Source organism: Apteryx rowi, unplaced genomic scaffold (genome assembly GCF_003343035.1).
Source record: "Apteryx rowi isolate R43461 unplaced genomic scaffold, aptRow1 scaffold_366, whole genome shotgun sequence".
Taxonomy (NCBI): Eukaryota; Metazoa; Chordata; class Aves; order Apterygiformes; family Apterygidae; genus Apteryx; species Apteryx rowi.
In genome coordinates, this window is record NW_020450152.1 from 412,426 (window position 1) to 428,426 (window position 16,001).

Below are 16,001 nucleotides of genomic sequence, written 5' to 3' on the forward strand. Positions count from 1 at the left end.
TTTAATAATTGGGTGCTCATGTGTAAAATTAATTGGATGCTCATGCGTGCACTAACAGGACACTCATACACATACTAATTGGGCACTCAAGTATAAATTAATTGGTCTGTCATGCATAAAACAAATTGGGTGCTCATGCATGAACTAATTGGCACTCATCTGTGTACTAATTGGGTGCTCGTGCGTAAATTAATTGGGTGCTCATGCAGAAACAAGTTGGGTGCTCATGCACACGCTAACTGGGCACTAATGCGTGTACTAATTGGGCGCACGGGCATAAATTATTTGGACATGCATGCATGAACTAAGCATGCACTCATGTGTAATTTATGGGCACTCATGCATAAATTAACTGGGTCTTCATGTGTGAATTTCTTTGGTGCTCATGCATGAACTAATTGGGCACTCGTATGAATGCAGTAAGTCCTGCAATTTATGGCCAATACATTCCGCTCCTCATCTCTGCAAAACATGTATTTAAGAACTGTTTGAATGTTAGTCCAGTATAAACTCTACTTTCAACATCACCACAATCTTAATATACATCAGTTAGTTAGTTAGAAATTCTGCTCTTCTCCCTTTGGTCCAGACAGTAGGGATTAATATTGTAACAGTACACTCCCTAAAATTTAATTCCTTGTTCTTGGGAATAACATTACAAGGCTTAATATCACAGTTTGATTATATAGCCATCACAAACTCCACCCCAGACCCTGTGGACCAGACTATAGCGGTGAACATGTACATACACTTACTACAGTTGCACCTTCCTCTCCCTTGGAAACCAGGTGACAAGAACTAGCATGAGCACAGTCTGAGCTGTTATCCATTACAAACTACATTCCTTGCCCCTGTGGACTAGATTATCGGAGTTAAAATTATCACAGTGTGAATATATACTCATCACAAACTCCACCCCTTATCCCTGTGGACAAGACTAATATTATAACAATACGAACACATACTTATTACAAATTTCACACCTTGTTCCTGCAGAACACAACCAAGAAAGTCACAACAGTTTGAATATATACCCATTACAAACTCAACCCCTTGCCCCTGCGGATTAGACTATCATCAGGGTTATCTCTGTAATAATTTGAATCTTACTACAGATTTCAGACCTTGTCCCTGCAAAACACATAACCAAGAACATAAAAGCGGTTTAAGTTACTCACTATAATTTAGCATACAGACAAATGATTAAGATAGTACAAGCAAAGATTAACACCACTGTTGCGGGTACCAGTAGGTCCAGTAGTGATAGGGCTTCATGCAGACAGTGTTCACTTCAGGCCCAGCATGTAGGGTGGGAGCACTGAGAATTTTTAGCCCTTCTTGACACTTTTGCCAAGGTCAGCCATAAGCCTGGACTCTCACCATTATCCTTGGTGCTCATCTCATGCCTCTTTTCTGGCATGTCGTGTTCACCCCCCCCCCCATACGATACATATAGGTCACTCCTGGATCAACAGGATGTCCCACCAGCTTACCACATGACACCAGAGGGGCATTGGTAACTAATTTCTTAGCCATCAGAGCTTTTGGGTCATAGAATTAATAAGCATCACTTTTTTTTTTTGGGGGGGGGGGGGAATGTCTGTGCTCCCAAGTCAAAAAGCTCATTCACATAAGTTCCAGTTTCCCACCACAGCACGGGGGTGTGTGTGTGTGTGTGTGTGTGTGTGTGTGTGTGTGTGTGTGTGTGTCTCCCAGGGGCCGCAGCTCTAAGTGCCCTGCATTTCTGTAATTTTGCTCTGAGAAAAAGACCATGGAGTGTTCACGTTCTGGGGAGTGGTGCTACTGTCTCTGAAGGTCTGTTTAAGCACTGTAACTGGGGCTTCCTGGAAAAACTGTTTTTAATCMGCTCTCTGCTATCTAAACCCTGCAGTTTATAGCCAGCATGGCAATCATGCATGAATTAATTGAGTGCTTCTGCATGAACTAATTGGTCACGCATATATGAAAGCAGTAAACTCTGCAATTTTTGCCCTATACAGCATTGCCTTTGCCTTGCAGGGCTTTGCAGATGGCAGGATCTGGTTTAGTTTGAGGCTGTAAATAAAATTTGCACTGGTTTCCTCGAATCCTAGATTTGCTGTGTCTCTTACAGTCTCATGGAAGGCTCCTCGGACGCTGAGCTGACCCTCCCAACTTTGACTAGAGGAGGTGGCCACGGCCAAAAACCAAGGCATCATAAGATGGTAGCATGGCTACTTTTGTGTCCTTTTGTGGGCAGGGTCTTCTCTTGCTGCACTGCTGCTGGCACTAGGGCTAAAAATAAAAGCCTGTGACCTCTCAGCAGCACAGGCCCTGCATCACAGCCCAGAGCCCCAGTGCAGCCTGCTAGACAGCGGTGGTACATACATTTTCCAYTGGCCATTTCACTACAGTATTTATTTGAGAGTTTCAAGAAAAAGTCAATTACTTATTAGAGGTAGGGAGATTAATCATGGTTCCTCATTCAGATGGCATATTAACACTTCTCCTTTATTGTCTCCCTAGGGCTTTTGACCTCACAGTTAAACTAACAATGAAATACAGCTAGGCTCACACTGAAGTACCTCCACATAGCTGCTATTGCTGTTGTTAATGATTTGCAAGTGGGGCCTGCAAACAGGCATGCTTTCACTCTTGCACTATCCTCTAGACAACTTGTTTGAGGAAGCAGTAAATAAAGCTACATTTACAACAGTGACAGATCCCAGCCATGATTCCTGACTGTTCAGGGTGGGGGAACAGTAATCTCCTCTCCCTTTCCTGTTTCAAGCCATAACAGGTACTGAAGTGTAATCTAAAAATCATTTAAAGCTGCAGTCCTTAGCTGCAAATCAACATGTTGTGTGAAAGGCACAAACCCAAGCATTTTCTGAGACAGATTTTAGACAAAAGTCAAGTTTTCCAACTGCTCTCATCTAGACCCCATTCCCAAGGCCCACCTGCTCTCTTCTCCAACAGAGAAACCATGCCATGCAGAACAAGCTTGCTCTGAAGAACAGCAAGATCAGCAGGTGTTTGGGAGGAACGGTGGGAGGAATTGTTGAGCGTGAGACTGGAGAAGGATCTTCATCTTTCCATTTTAGAGAAGGGAAGGTGGTGAAAATTACTTGCCTGGATTCTTCCATCATATAACTCTTCAGACATCTGCTTTTGGGGATAGTGCTGGTGTGTGCCTGTACTTGACAGGCTTCACAGTACTGTTATTTTTTCTAGCCTTTTCTTCCTGGCTCTGAAATGTGCTAGCTCACCTTTTAGCTTCAGAGGACAGCTCTGCAGTGGGTTTCCATAATGGGTTTCCCACTCTGTTTAGATGGCCCCTGGAGAACTGGGCAGTAGGAGATAGCCAGAGTGTTTCAGTCTGCATGTGGTCAGTGATGTGGGACAGAGCCTAGGGGCTATGAAGCTCTTGTAAAGCTGTGCTGACTGGTGCCTGTTTTACAAGTTTCCTGAGGCTGGCCATCTTTATATCCTAAAGCTTGAACTTGTCAAGGTCATATTTGCCTTTCCTTGAACTGGAAGCTTTGCTTGCATATAGGCAGACGGTGGAGGGAAGGAGGAAGGGGCAGAGCTATAAATACACTTGTGGTAATGGGGCATCTGCAAGATGCATCCACTTCTAGTTCACAGCACTAGTGACTGGAGCTGAGGTATTTCAGTTCTTGAAAGCACCAAGTAGCAACAGGCAAACAAGCGGTAAAGCTGGGGGGGGGGGGGGGGGAATGCTTGTGAACTGCAGCATGAGGTGCATTGAGCTCCATATTGCACCCAGTAAGCACACTGTTGTATTGTATTTTGCATCTACACATAAATATAGTAACCAATCTCTTCTCCAGGGCTTCGGAGGGCAGGACTCTGGAGGTACCATACAGAGGGGACGTGGAACTTACCATCCTTGACATCCTCGGGGGTCTGCGCTCCACCTGCACCTATGTGGGAGCTGCCAAACTCAAGGAACTGAGCAGGAGAACGACGTTTATCCGGGTCACCCAGCAGCACAGCCAGGTCTTCTTTTAGCCCGGGACTAGAGAGAGAGAGGGTGGGGAGGGAAAGGAGCAGGAGAGGGCTGCTGTTTTGTTTTGCTTTCTCCTGTGCATTATGTTAGTGGCAAACTCCCCCCTCTCTCTCCCACCAGAGCATGGCATGTTCATAGCCATGATGGCTGGGATTTGGCAGGGGAAGGTAATGCTACTAACACAGTGCCATTGGTTCAAAATGCAATAGCCTCATCTTTTATTGCTGTGCCTATTTTATTTTTTAATCAACTTTTATTCACTTTTTCCCTTTTGATGAATAGCTGCTGAAGCCTCAATAAGAAATTGGCTTGTACAGACATGGCTGCTTGCACCTACACATATACACAGTTTGACCCATCAGCTACCACTGCTCCCAGTAGTGTGCCCTCCAGAAATTGCAGGCTGGGAGAGAAAAAGATGCAAAGAATTGAGTGAAGGAATCAAAAAAAATCAAAGCCACTTTCTTTCACCTGTGCTGTGGCAAAAGATGGATGTTTGTGGCAGGGCTGCGGCAGGGCTGCCAGCCCGCAGCATGTCAGAGAGGTTGGAGGGCTGGATGAGGCTATTGGGGACTTTTTACTGTGATGATAAAAATGCCTGATCCCTGTCACTCTCAGTTCACAGGCCTTGTAAAGCCATTTTTACTTAAATCTCCATATTCAGTGGACTTGCCTCTTCAGAGAAGTTGGCACTGCAGTGTAGCAAACCCATGCTGCCCCYGCCCCCATCTGTGGAGATCATTCAGGAGAGACTGTTTCAGAGCCTGCCTGCTTTATGGTGCATGCAGTTATTGAATTATCTGGGTTTCTGCTTTTACGTGCTTTGTGTGAACAGATTAACATGTATGTTAATGTAACAGACATAAAAATTCTGCCACAGCAAACCCACCAAAGGGAGGCTTCTCTGCAGCCCTCCCTTGCAAGTTCCCTTCCAAGTTGTCTGCCTGTTCGTACCCATTTAGCAAAGATATAAAAATGCCATGCTATGCATTGTCTGTGGCCAGGTGAATGAGGCCAAAGGGATCAAATCCACTTCTTAGTTACTTGGTACTACTCTTTTGCAGTCATTGACATCATGAAGAACAAAAGAGAGCTTTTGGCAGAATAGCTAGAGGCCTGATTGCAAGACACTGCTAGGCTGAGATTGAGTTAAAACATTTGCTCTAAAGGCAGTAATGAATGTTTAAGACTCTGGGTAACATTTTAATAAAGTGTAATGGCCCACTAATTAATTGATAAATCACAATGAAATTTCTTTGGAAATACACATTGCATCCACATGAATACCACAGTAGCTCATTATGATAAATGATGTAGTGAACACCAATGAATTAATAATGCTTGGCCACTTACTTTGAAGTGCTGCTGAGATCACAGTACAGCTGCTGTTACTTCAGYAACTTCGGAGTCTTACTTTCCCCTCCTGTAGGTATCTGTAGAAAGATGTAGGCTTCCTATGAGCAAGTAAAGCAGTGATCTGTAGGAAGAGAAATGACAAAGAGAACTACTAGAATTAAGCTTGTATGCTGGACTGCTCAAAAAGACGCGCAGGAGGACTGGTACAATTGACCATGCTAAGGAGCAAATCTAGGCCACACACTGATCCCTGCTGATTTTTAAACATGCTATGCACATTAGAAAAAGCACAGAAGATCTTCTGAATGGCCCACTGGTTTAGATGTCTTCCATTAAACATTTAGGACATAAATCTCTATTGGAGTCTGACCTTTTCCTCTGCTTTGGAGGTGAATAAGGGCCTTCAACGTAGTATAGGTTATGCTTGTGCTGACAATGTGGTCCATTTGTCCTGCCCAAATATCATAAGGATACTGAATGTAGAACAGAAGCAGGCCCTGTGAATAAAGGATCCAATCTCTATCCCCTCCAGCCTGAAAGCGTAACAGTTAAAAAGATGCCTAGTTTCTTTACTACAAACCCTACTATGGGTGAAATTTTGCTCTTATCTGCACCAAACCCAGCGTACAGTCAGTGTTACTACTGTGCATCAGTATGGCTATAGGAGGAGATCATAGTTCCTTTATTTATGTAATGTGAAGGGTAGAAGTATAAGGGAAATGAACACCTCTGTGAGGAGCAGGATTAGACTATCATGTTGCAGGCCTGACCACAGGTGTGTCTCCACACTCGTGCCTTCATACGTGAGAAGTGCAGCTGTTGCTGGTCTCACAACTACCGTCGCTATTGCTTTTCTACTTTTTTTAGCTACATTTCTAAATGAAATTTAAAAAAATATATACATATAAATATATATATATATATTTGTAAACATTTTTTTAAAAGAGCATATGCATATTGAGCAGAGCACCTCCATGACATCTCTTTGGAACAGTTTCTTTTCCAAAGGGCAGATGCTGGGGATGAGGGGGGGGCTGCCTCCCCACAGCTGTGGCAAGCGAGGACTCTCCTTCCCTGGACAGGCTGCACACATACCACAGCTAGCCTGGCCTGGGGCCATTCCTACACCTGCATTCCCTTTGTTTTTGCACATACTTATGCCTGAACTGGGGCCCACCAGTGACTAATAGGAAAAGATGGGGACAGGCTAATCTTACGAAGTCTCCTGGGTCTTCTAGGCTGTGAATTACATTGACGCTAAGACTAGTTAGAGATAAAGCTTTGGCTTAGGGCGTTTGGTTTTCTAAATAGCATCTCTTAACATCATTTTCGTAAATAGCAGGTTTTCTTTGTATTTTCTTTCCTCTGTCCACCTCCAAAGTGAGCAGGAGGGATAAATCAGCTGCAGAGATGCTGAACTGATGGCATGATTGTATCTCACCCAAAGTTATATGTGGGCTTTGTGCAGGGGGAACCCTCAACCAAGTCAGCGCTCACTATTTGCACTCTACATGTCCAGCTCTCAGACAAGCTGGAAAGTTAACATAAGATTAGCCTGAGCCCTTATTTAACAGCCAGTCCTGTGCCATAGGAGGTGCCCTCATCTTCTTGTAGCCCCAGGTCCTGTGCCTCCTTGAGTCAGCTGCAATCTCTCAAGGAATTGGGGCAGAGAGGGAGCTGAGGTCATGCTATGACGCTATGCCTGGCAGGATGGTCCAAGCAGCGACCAGAACCACTGACCAGCTCCACGTGCCATTTGTGGATCTACCTCACCTGCACATTTTACCAGGTTCTCTGTTACCTGGTGTCCTTTCACAGGAAGTAGCATTTGTAAGCGCTTAGTGTCGGGTGAATCTATATAACCTGGTCTTATTTACACCCCCAGCACCACCCCCATCCTGGCTCCCCTCCACGAGGAACACTGAGTGAGATAAGCAGTGCTGTAAGCTGAGTTCATGGCCACTTTCCCCAGCCAGGCAGTTGTTAAGTTGAGCACCTGTGATGTTAGAGTTTGGCCCACTGGCTCCACAGAGATTTAATTTAACATACCAAAAACCTACAAACAGGGATGCTGAATGGGCAATGTAACATCATTAAAACAATCCCTACTGAGCACATCCACCTTCTTGAAACATAAGAACACCTAAAAAAACCCCACCCTCTCCCAGGCATGTTCTGGAGTCACTTTGCTGCAACACACTTTTCATGGAGTGGGCTGACTCAGTTACTTACCTACACAGTCTGGGTTACCTGAGCTGCCCTTGGGGAGGAAGGCCTTGGCACAGCTGCAGTCTGAGCAACAGCATGGCCGGTTGTGGGGAGCACGCATGTAGACCCCCGCAGGCGCAAGGCCAGCCTGTGTGGCAGGGGTGTTGAGCCAGCATCCTGTCAGATGTAAGTCTCCTTTTTCTGAAAGAGAAAGTGCATGCACTCAGCGGGCACACGCCTTTCCCTCTCTGCCCTCCCCCCACCTCGGGCACAGCCTGCTCACTGCCATCAGCCAAGGGGGGTTTTGGCTATGCTCTTCTGTGCATCGTTCTTACCTTAYGGCACAAGGATGTAGGATGTGGGCTACCCTGTAAATATAAAGAGTTGTAAAGGCTAGTGCAACTTTTGGAGAAACTTTTACTATACAAAGTGTGCCTGTGCCTTCTTTTCAGCCAGTCAAGGTTGGGGAAAGGAGGAGCTGGGGGTGAGCAAGAAACAGAGCAGCAATTAGCCAAGCCCCTCCACGGTGGGATGGGGCTAATGCTTCTTAGCCATGGACACTTTGAGTTTGAAGCTTTCTCTAAACCCAGCATGCCTTAGTTTATATGTCTTTAACCCCACTGTATTGAACAGAGTCGCTGCTACAGCTTTTCAGCAGTGTAAATACAGTGTATATCCACCATGATGCCCACCATTCTCCCCCCTGCCACCCCGGGATTGTTGCTTTTTAGTTGCTACTATCAGTTTTATACCAAAAGTCCTTTGTTGGAGACCAGGAATTTTGCAACCAGCTCCAGCAAAAGCAAGCCAGGTGTGGCCTTGCTTGAGTGGAAGAAAAAGAAAATGCCATCACCCAAGAACAGCAGTTTGCATTGTGCACCAGCCGGCGAGCCAGTGGGCAGGAGAGGGCAGTGGCCTTCCCTGCAGGTTAGGAGCTCTCTGGGGGCAGATGGGCTGAATGGTTTTGGGATGAGATGTTTAGCACAGCTCTGCTCCCCTAAACACAGCACTGGTCCCCCCTCCAGCCTTTGCTTCACTTGTGGGCATTCAGATGTTTAGGTGAGCCCTCCCCAGCATTTACTTGACACACTGTTTACTGGATGAAATTTCCATGCATAAATAAATAACCTAGAGTCCAAAATGCCCCGGTGTTGCCTCTGATAATTGTGAAGTGCTTCTGTCAAATCAGCCAAAAAGAGTTAATGAACGTTAGATGTTTTCCTACCCCTCTATACACTGCTGAGTTTTGATATTATGAATATTGGCTTCCCTCATCTGTAGCAAACCTGTGTATGCAATGCCTCCAGCACAAATGGTACAATCATTTATAGTGTTCAAAAATTGTAATGGAAAGTTTTGTTACGCAATAAATTGCTTCACTCTGATGGTATGGAAAGGGTTTCATGCCATGCTTGGGTACATGCATGTTTCTGCATTGTTGTGAATAAAAGCAAATGCTATAAAACGTGTCGCTAAGCGGGGGGAATTAAATTGGACAAATTACTTGTCATAGGAAAACTATCTCACGTTTAGTGTTAATGCATAAAGACAAAGCACACGTTTGCAATTGGCACTGTTATTTTATTAGTACGAGTATACTGAAACAATAAACTTGTACTGGTATACAGACAATTTCTTTAAAACAATTTTGTTCAAATTTTGAATCAAACATTGTTTTATTATAATAATGAAATAATTTCTACCTAGAAAACCTGCAAGCACCATCAAAGAAAGGGACCATAAAATTCAATAAACAGACGCGAGTGTATCCTACAAATAGACACACCACCATTAGAAAATAGAATATGAATTCTTCCATTTTTTTTAATATTTGTTTTAAAAAAGCTAGTGCAAGTACAATATTTTACACTGGAATTACAGAGAGTATGCACGCATATGGAAAAAAGTTCTCCTGTCACAATAAAAGCTCTTAACTATGTCTGTATGCACTTAAAATTTTCTCCTCTTTTCAATAAGGTGCAAAACGTTATTCCCTCCCTATTTCTCCTTTGTACTGGCCATGTCAGCTCAATTTCTCCCCAACACAAAGCTGCAATATCCCTTTTACTGGGCCTACACTAGGAACTACACTGGAAGTGTGATTTGCAACAACCCTCATTAGTAATACCAAACAATAAAAAAAGACCTTAAAAATTACTGATGTAGAGTGACTAAACCTATCTCGCCAAGGCCTTTCTTCAAGTGCCTTTATATGAAAGCCAGTCCAAGGCTGCTGGCTGTCAGGAATGGTGACATAGCTAGTACAAAATGATTTTCAGTAGCTCACCCAAACTGAAAAAGGTTGGGAAATCCCCCTCCCCCCCTTTTTAACACTGCGAAAAGAACAGTGTTCAACTAGTTAATATATTATTCCAAAAAAAAAAAAAAAGAGCAAATACATACATTAGTGAGTTTCAACATTAGCTGACTGTCGTGAAAAGTTGTATCTATGCCTTAACAGATTAGTAACTTTGCTAAGAGGCCAGTGCGATGGCCGGACAGAAGACATAAATTTAGCTACCTGCAGCCACTCTTGGCCCATGCGTGTCCTCAGCTACACAGATCCAACACCTACTGACTTGGACAGGAGTCCTGCAGAGCGCATTTAGAGGGAGTGTAATTGGGTCCTTGATTTTGAAAGCAAACACCAGGGAGGGATCACATCTTCAGCTGGTGTTAAGTGGCAGAGCAGCACTGACCAGGAGGCCAATGGTCCCACACCGACTCCAAGCCCACTGAGGATCTGGGCCCTGAAGTTTTTGCTCATCAGCAATCCAGTAGTACAGCAACAACAGCTTCAACGAGTGACTAATGATTACTGCAAACACCACTTCCAATGCATACCTACTGCATGGTCGAGGGAAAGGGCACAGGAGCTTTGACCGCTCAAAATAGAAGCAAAAAAAAAAAAACAACCTTGGATGAAGCCTCCATAAATCCTCAGTGGAAGACTTGAGTCCTTTCAGATAACAACAAGAAAAACTACAGAAATCTTAGAGACTGTTATTGTATAACTACTACCTGTTGGCTGAATGCACTTCATTGTAATACAATTGGGGCCATTTTTCTGAGTGCCCAGGGGTCACTTGGACATGGTGATTATTTTCACCCTGCATGATGGTAAGAGCTGAAGCTTGGGTTACTGGTTCAGAGAGGGACAGGAGGAGTCTGAAACTTCACCTGTTTTTCCCTGCTGCTGGCTCCCAGCTGTCCAGCTCCATCTTTGGACAAGAAAAGGACCCTTTCCTCTGAAATTCAGGATCCTCTCCTTTTGGCTTCTGAATAACACCAGTCTCTCCATCGGTCAAGACCATCACTGGAAACATGCTTTGTATAGCTGCTCCCCAGCAGCTCTGAAAGATGTGGGGAGAGGGGGCGCTAAAAGGGGGAAAAGGCCATGTTGCCTTAGGTATTACTCTGTTTTTAGCAGTAGGTTAGGATCCCTTGTTATAAACACTTCTTGTTCAGGATTATATTCTTTGGGTTTCTTTTGGAACAGGAAGTGCTGAAAAAATGTGGAACAGCATCCCAGGGAGAGGAAAAACCGGAGCGAAAGGCTCCAGGTAGGGACTAAGCAGGATGCCCTCAGCCGGCAGTGGCTCTCGACCGAACGCCTGCTGCGCCTGCGCCTGYGCCGGCAGGGCCTGGCCGCCGCGGYTTGGCCGAGGCCGTGCCCATCCTGCCTGGGGAGGGCATCGCCACGGCCTGCCCCGAAACCGGCCTTGCCCGCTGCCCCTATTGCAAACAGACAGGTGGGAGCCGGGGCTCCCTCGGGGCAGGCAGGGGAGACCTAACGCCAAAGCACAGCAGCAGAGTCGAACTCTAGTTTCGMACAGTAGCCACCCTTTGAAGTGCCTGCTGGCTGCACTTGAGAATTGCTGCTCCAAGGTATATTTTCAGCACAGGAATAAACAGGAATAAAAGTGTGAAGCATGACTCCATTCCCCAGAAATGGGATCCATGTAATACGAACAGAAAATTAAGCACAGTTGTTCTTTAAGAGCCTTTTAAGTAATAATTCTTCCTGGCCAAAGCCAATACAAATCAGATCATCTAGACATGACAATTTCTATATACAAAAAACATGTAACTTTCAACCTTTCTCTGCTTTTGTATTTAAAAACTTTTTTTTTTACAAACAAGGTATGAAACTCACTATTCAAACAGAGCCATCTCTTTTTCAAACACTGAATGAATCATTCCAACATTCATTTTTCTTTTGTGCAATTTTTTTAAAACATTACCTGTACTCCTCAATGTGAGTGCTTCAAAAAAAGTTTCTATTTTTAATAAGCTTCTCAAATTAGGTTTACATCAAAAAATATTCCCACAAGGTATAGTGCTACAAGAAAAGATCCTATCAGTAAAGGTAACACATCTGAAGCGAGGTCGTCTATGTAAAAGAAACTGAACTCTGGAGTAGAGGTGTGCAACTTGTTTGGAATTTCCCTATCAACACAAAACACAACACTGTCCACAGGACAGGAAATCAAGTGGACATATATCCATATGCTTAAAAAAATTCACACATTTATTCATGTGCAAACATACACTTCTATCTGGGTGTGTGTGCATGTATGCATATCTGTATCAACAAATTCTCATTTTTCTATTTCCAGATTTTGGGGGGGTGAGGGGTGTGTGGATAAACCACAGAAAATAAAATTACTGACTGCACTCTGCGAATAGGTCAACTCCCCTTGCTTCTCACATCAGCACTTGGTCAGAGCCCAGAGTGGACTCTGCTGTTATCTGTGGTGAYGGGCAGGGAAGAAATTATTTCTAGGAGTGCACGTCCCATTTTGCAATTTTTTGAGTTCACGAGATAGCAGAAGTGTTTCAACAGGCCAAATCCCCCTTCTTCGCCCCCCGCCCCCTCAGGGCAGTCCACCCTGGTGAATCTGGACTCAGCCCAAGAATTTGCAGCTGCCTGATGAAGGTCAGCATCTGGCCCTAACTCATCCAGGCTTCAATTTCACAAAGATTTATACAGGTACTTCACAGCAAGCTCCTGAGCAGCCCGGCTGCCTCCAGCCGGCCAGCTCAGTCCTTCCCTGAGCACGTGTATAAGTGTTTGCAGAACTGGGCCCCGGAGGACACACAGCTGTGCCAGGAACCCCTCTTTGAAATAACACTATTAGTGTTTTAAAATATTGAGGATTTGTTCTCCTTGATACAGGCCTTTTTTTTTTTTTTTTTTTAGCAGTTACAAGTATTAACACAATTTCACTGTTTCCTTTTTAATATTGGCAACACACTTAAGTAAAATAAATCTCTGCACAGAGCGAATTTTCAAGATAACCAACAGCTACAGTTCACGCTGAGCCTGCTGCTTTTTGTATTGCAATCTACGTGGTATCTACAAAGTTAAATCATGAGATGCAGGAAATCCAAACTTGCCCATAACATTGTACATCCCTACTCCAGAGCAGTAAAAGTGCTGCTTCTGGTCACATCAGTGTACCACACATATGCCAGCCCCATCCCTGAGTAAAAGGTGTGAAAGGTTTCTAAATGTTCCTTGATTTAGGGAAATGAAAGTAGTGATGTCACTTCCCCAGGCTGAGAAAATGACAGAACGACAGGTCTAATAAAGCAACGATGGGACTAAGGAATTAAAGGAATAAGAAGAATGCCCCCCTCCTCATGAGGTCTGTGTCTTAAAGGGGAAAAAAAAATCCCAACAGCAATGTACAAAATCCTAAAATAGGTCAACATCAGCTCCAATTTGGGTTTCAACTATAGGACTTGAGGTAAGTGACATCAAACTCAAATTCCCCATGATGTGGCCCAGACAAACTGAAACAATGCCTAAGTTAAACACTCTAAGGAACAGTCATTTTATATAGATAGATAGATAGACAGACAGACAGATAGATATTTTTAGAAATTCCTATAAAGAGGTTCTTGTTTTATTTTCTTTGCCCTGACTAATTTCTTGGTGATTGTATGCATTTCATTGTAAACTAAACAGGCCTGGTAAAAAAAAAGAAAAAAAAAGACAAAAAGAAAAAGAAAACTATTGTCAGTTAATATTGCAAAGTGGATGCTGTACAGCGGCATGCAGCTAAATCTCTCACGCCGGCTTTGCCTCAGTGCCGCTGTGCCTGCGACTACTATTTCAGCGCGTGCCCGGCGGCCGAGCTTGCAGGGGATGCAGCTCCCGTGGTGGTGATGGCTTGCGGCCAGGGAAAGCTGGTGTCCAGCTGGGAAGCGTTCCCCTGCACACAAATACCCCGATAAAGTAACAGTYGCAGGCACAGAGCAAATAAAACACGCTGCTCGTGATGCGGCAAAGGCTGCCGTTGTTTGTGCAAGAGATCGCCGCCCGCCCACGGGAACGAGCTGCCCTAGACCAGGGTCTCACGTTTGCAAAATCCCCCCATTAAAAAAGAACAAACTGCCAAACTCCTCTCTTGGTGATGGTGCATGTGTGTGTGKGGGGGGACTTTGATTAAGCTTTTTTTCTTCCTTGATCTTTTTTCCTTTTACATTGTGGAGGCCAGGGACATCCATTTCAAATAAATAGGGCCAAACCAGGCCCTTAATTCACACGCCACACTTGTTGAGTATGAAAGGGTTGGCGTCTCCCAGGTCAAGGTATGCCTGGCCCACAATATCTTTTATTGGGGGGGGGGATACAACAAGGGAGGGGTATTAATAGAAAAACAAAAGACAGAGAGAAACTGTTCAAGGAAAACAAAAAGGGGAAATCAGAAGTGGGTATGAGATCTACCTAACACCACATGGGTGAGTCTAAGTTGGCACATAAAGTATTGCACATCCTACAAAAGCCAAAGCATGAAAAGGGATAATTGTTTGGAAAGAACCAGTTATTTCAGAATTCCTCAGTCTGAAATACAAGCACAGAACTAATACATTCCTATTGCTCCAAACTTATTTTTTTATTATTATTATTTTTTATTTTTTTAGTGTTAGTTGAATAGATCCAGTCAGTTTAATAGCCCCTGCTTCCTTATTAGCCACAAATGTGCATGTGTATGGTTTTATTTGAGATTTTTCTGAGTACGTGTGAATTACGAAAATAGTGGTACAAATGTGGACTAAAATCTGTAATTCTTTCTATTCCTTTACCATCAAAGCTTAAAAACAAAACAGAAGACAAAACAAAACAATAAATTGCAAGTGCCCTGAGCAGAGTATATGGAAGATTAAGCAACTTCTCTGAGCAGAAATATTAACAAATAAGCACTAAATAAGCAGTGTGACTGTGAGAAGAAACCCACTCAGCTATTCGGTAGCCTGCTGAGAGGTTAATAAAATTCAAGGAAATTCAAGAAAAGTTTCAAGCTATTTTAAACTTATTTAAACTTTTTGGTGCACCCCAGAATATGGTATAAAAACAATTAGTTCTGGTGTGAGCTAAATTTCAAGTAACAAATAACAGAGTCAAAGCTGGGGTTTGGGGTTAACGTTTCTTTTCTTAAATAAAAGCACTGTATTTTAGGGGAGAGGGAAAACAAGTTTTTAAATATTTTTTTTCATTTTAGGTACTGTATTTCTAATTAAGAACTTTTATTTCCTTTTCTCCCTGCTAGTACAGCTTCTTCAAAACTACCTGAAGGATGCGAACTCGCCAGTCAAAAAAGCCAAGATGAGCGCTTGATCATGGAGGGCCCAAGCTAAGTCCCACTGAAATCAATGAGATCTTTCTATTGGCAGCACTAGGCTTTAGCTCAGACCTGCAGTACTTTTACTACTTGTGCCTCCCCCTGACTTTGACTGGAGGCATGGTGCACAGCACCTCAAAGGATCTGGCCCTACCTTCCAGATTTCAGGGAAATAAAAGACTGAACGGCATGAATCCTCCCCTCCTGTTTTGTACCAAACTCTGAAATCTAGTCTTTCAAATGGAAAACAATGCAATTAAAATAACAAATAATAATAATAATAAAATAACAATAGGTTTGTTTTAAAAACAAACAAACACCTTGTATAGAAATGTTTCTTGTGGAAAACTCTCTCAGTAAGTCTGAAGAAAAAATTCTCAGAGCTGTCCTGGTAGGACCTGGTTCTGTGTGGCAGATATGGTAGAAAGACCAAAAATGAACTTTGAAAGGAACATAACCCTATCAAATGGCCTAGAGCATAGGCAGGTTAGTGAGTAATTGCTACATTTGTTTATGCTCTTTCAGTCCCCGTCCCCCCGCCCCAGCCCCCAACCCCCAACATTATTAGGTAAAAACTGCAGGAATACCACACAAATGATAAACTCAAGATGTGCAAATTGCAAGATTCTTTAAAGTCCATCTTTTTCAAAAACACTGGACAATGATTTTTTTTCTCTTTCCTTTTTCCTTTCTCTTATTCTTTTATTTTCTGTCAGCTCGCATATGCCTTTAACTCTTTCTCAAGCATTAAAGTTTAAAAAGTGCCTCCTATTAAGTAGTCCTTTGTGGACAAT

At 43.5% G+C, this 16,001-nt stretch overlaps 1 protein-coding gene across 2 annotated transcripts in view; it reads left to right on the forward strand.

The window, feature by feature from the left end:
- GMPR (guanosine monophosphate reductase) overlaps positions 1-15,724 on the forward strand; it is a 51,199-nt gene extending 35,475 nt beyond the window's left edge. Inside the window, exons 9-10 of one of the 2 annotated variants that reach the window (XM_026073310.1) lie at positions 3,834-4,002; positions 15,136-15,724. In XM_026073310.1, coding sequence (XP_025929095.1) covers positions 3,834-4,002; positions 15,136-15,159 — 193 coding nt within the window. In that variant the 3' untranslated portion in view covers positions 15,160-15,724. Of the gene's footprint in view, positions 1-3,833; positions 4,003-4,630; positions 9,966-15,135 lie in introns of those variants that run through there. The other variant, XM_026073309.1, reaches the window with a different exon arrangement.
- The last annotated feature ends 277 nt before the right edge of the window (positions 15,725-16,001 follow it).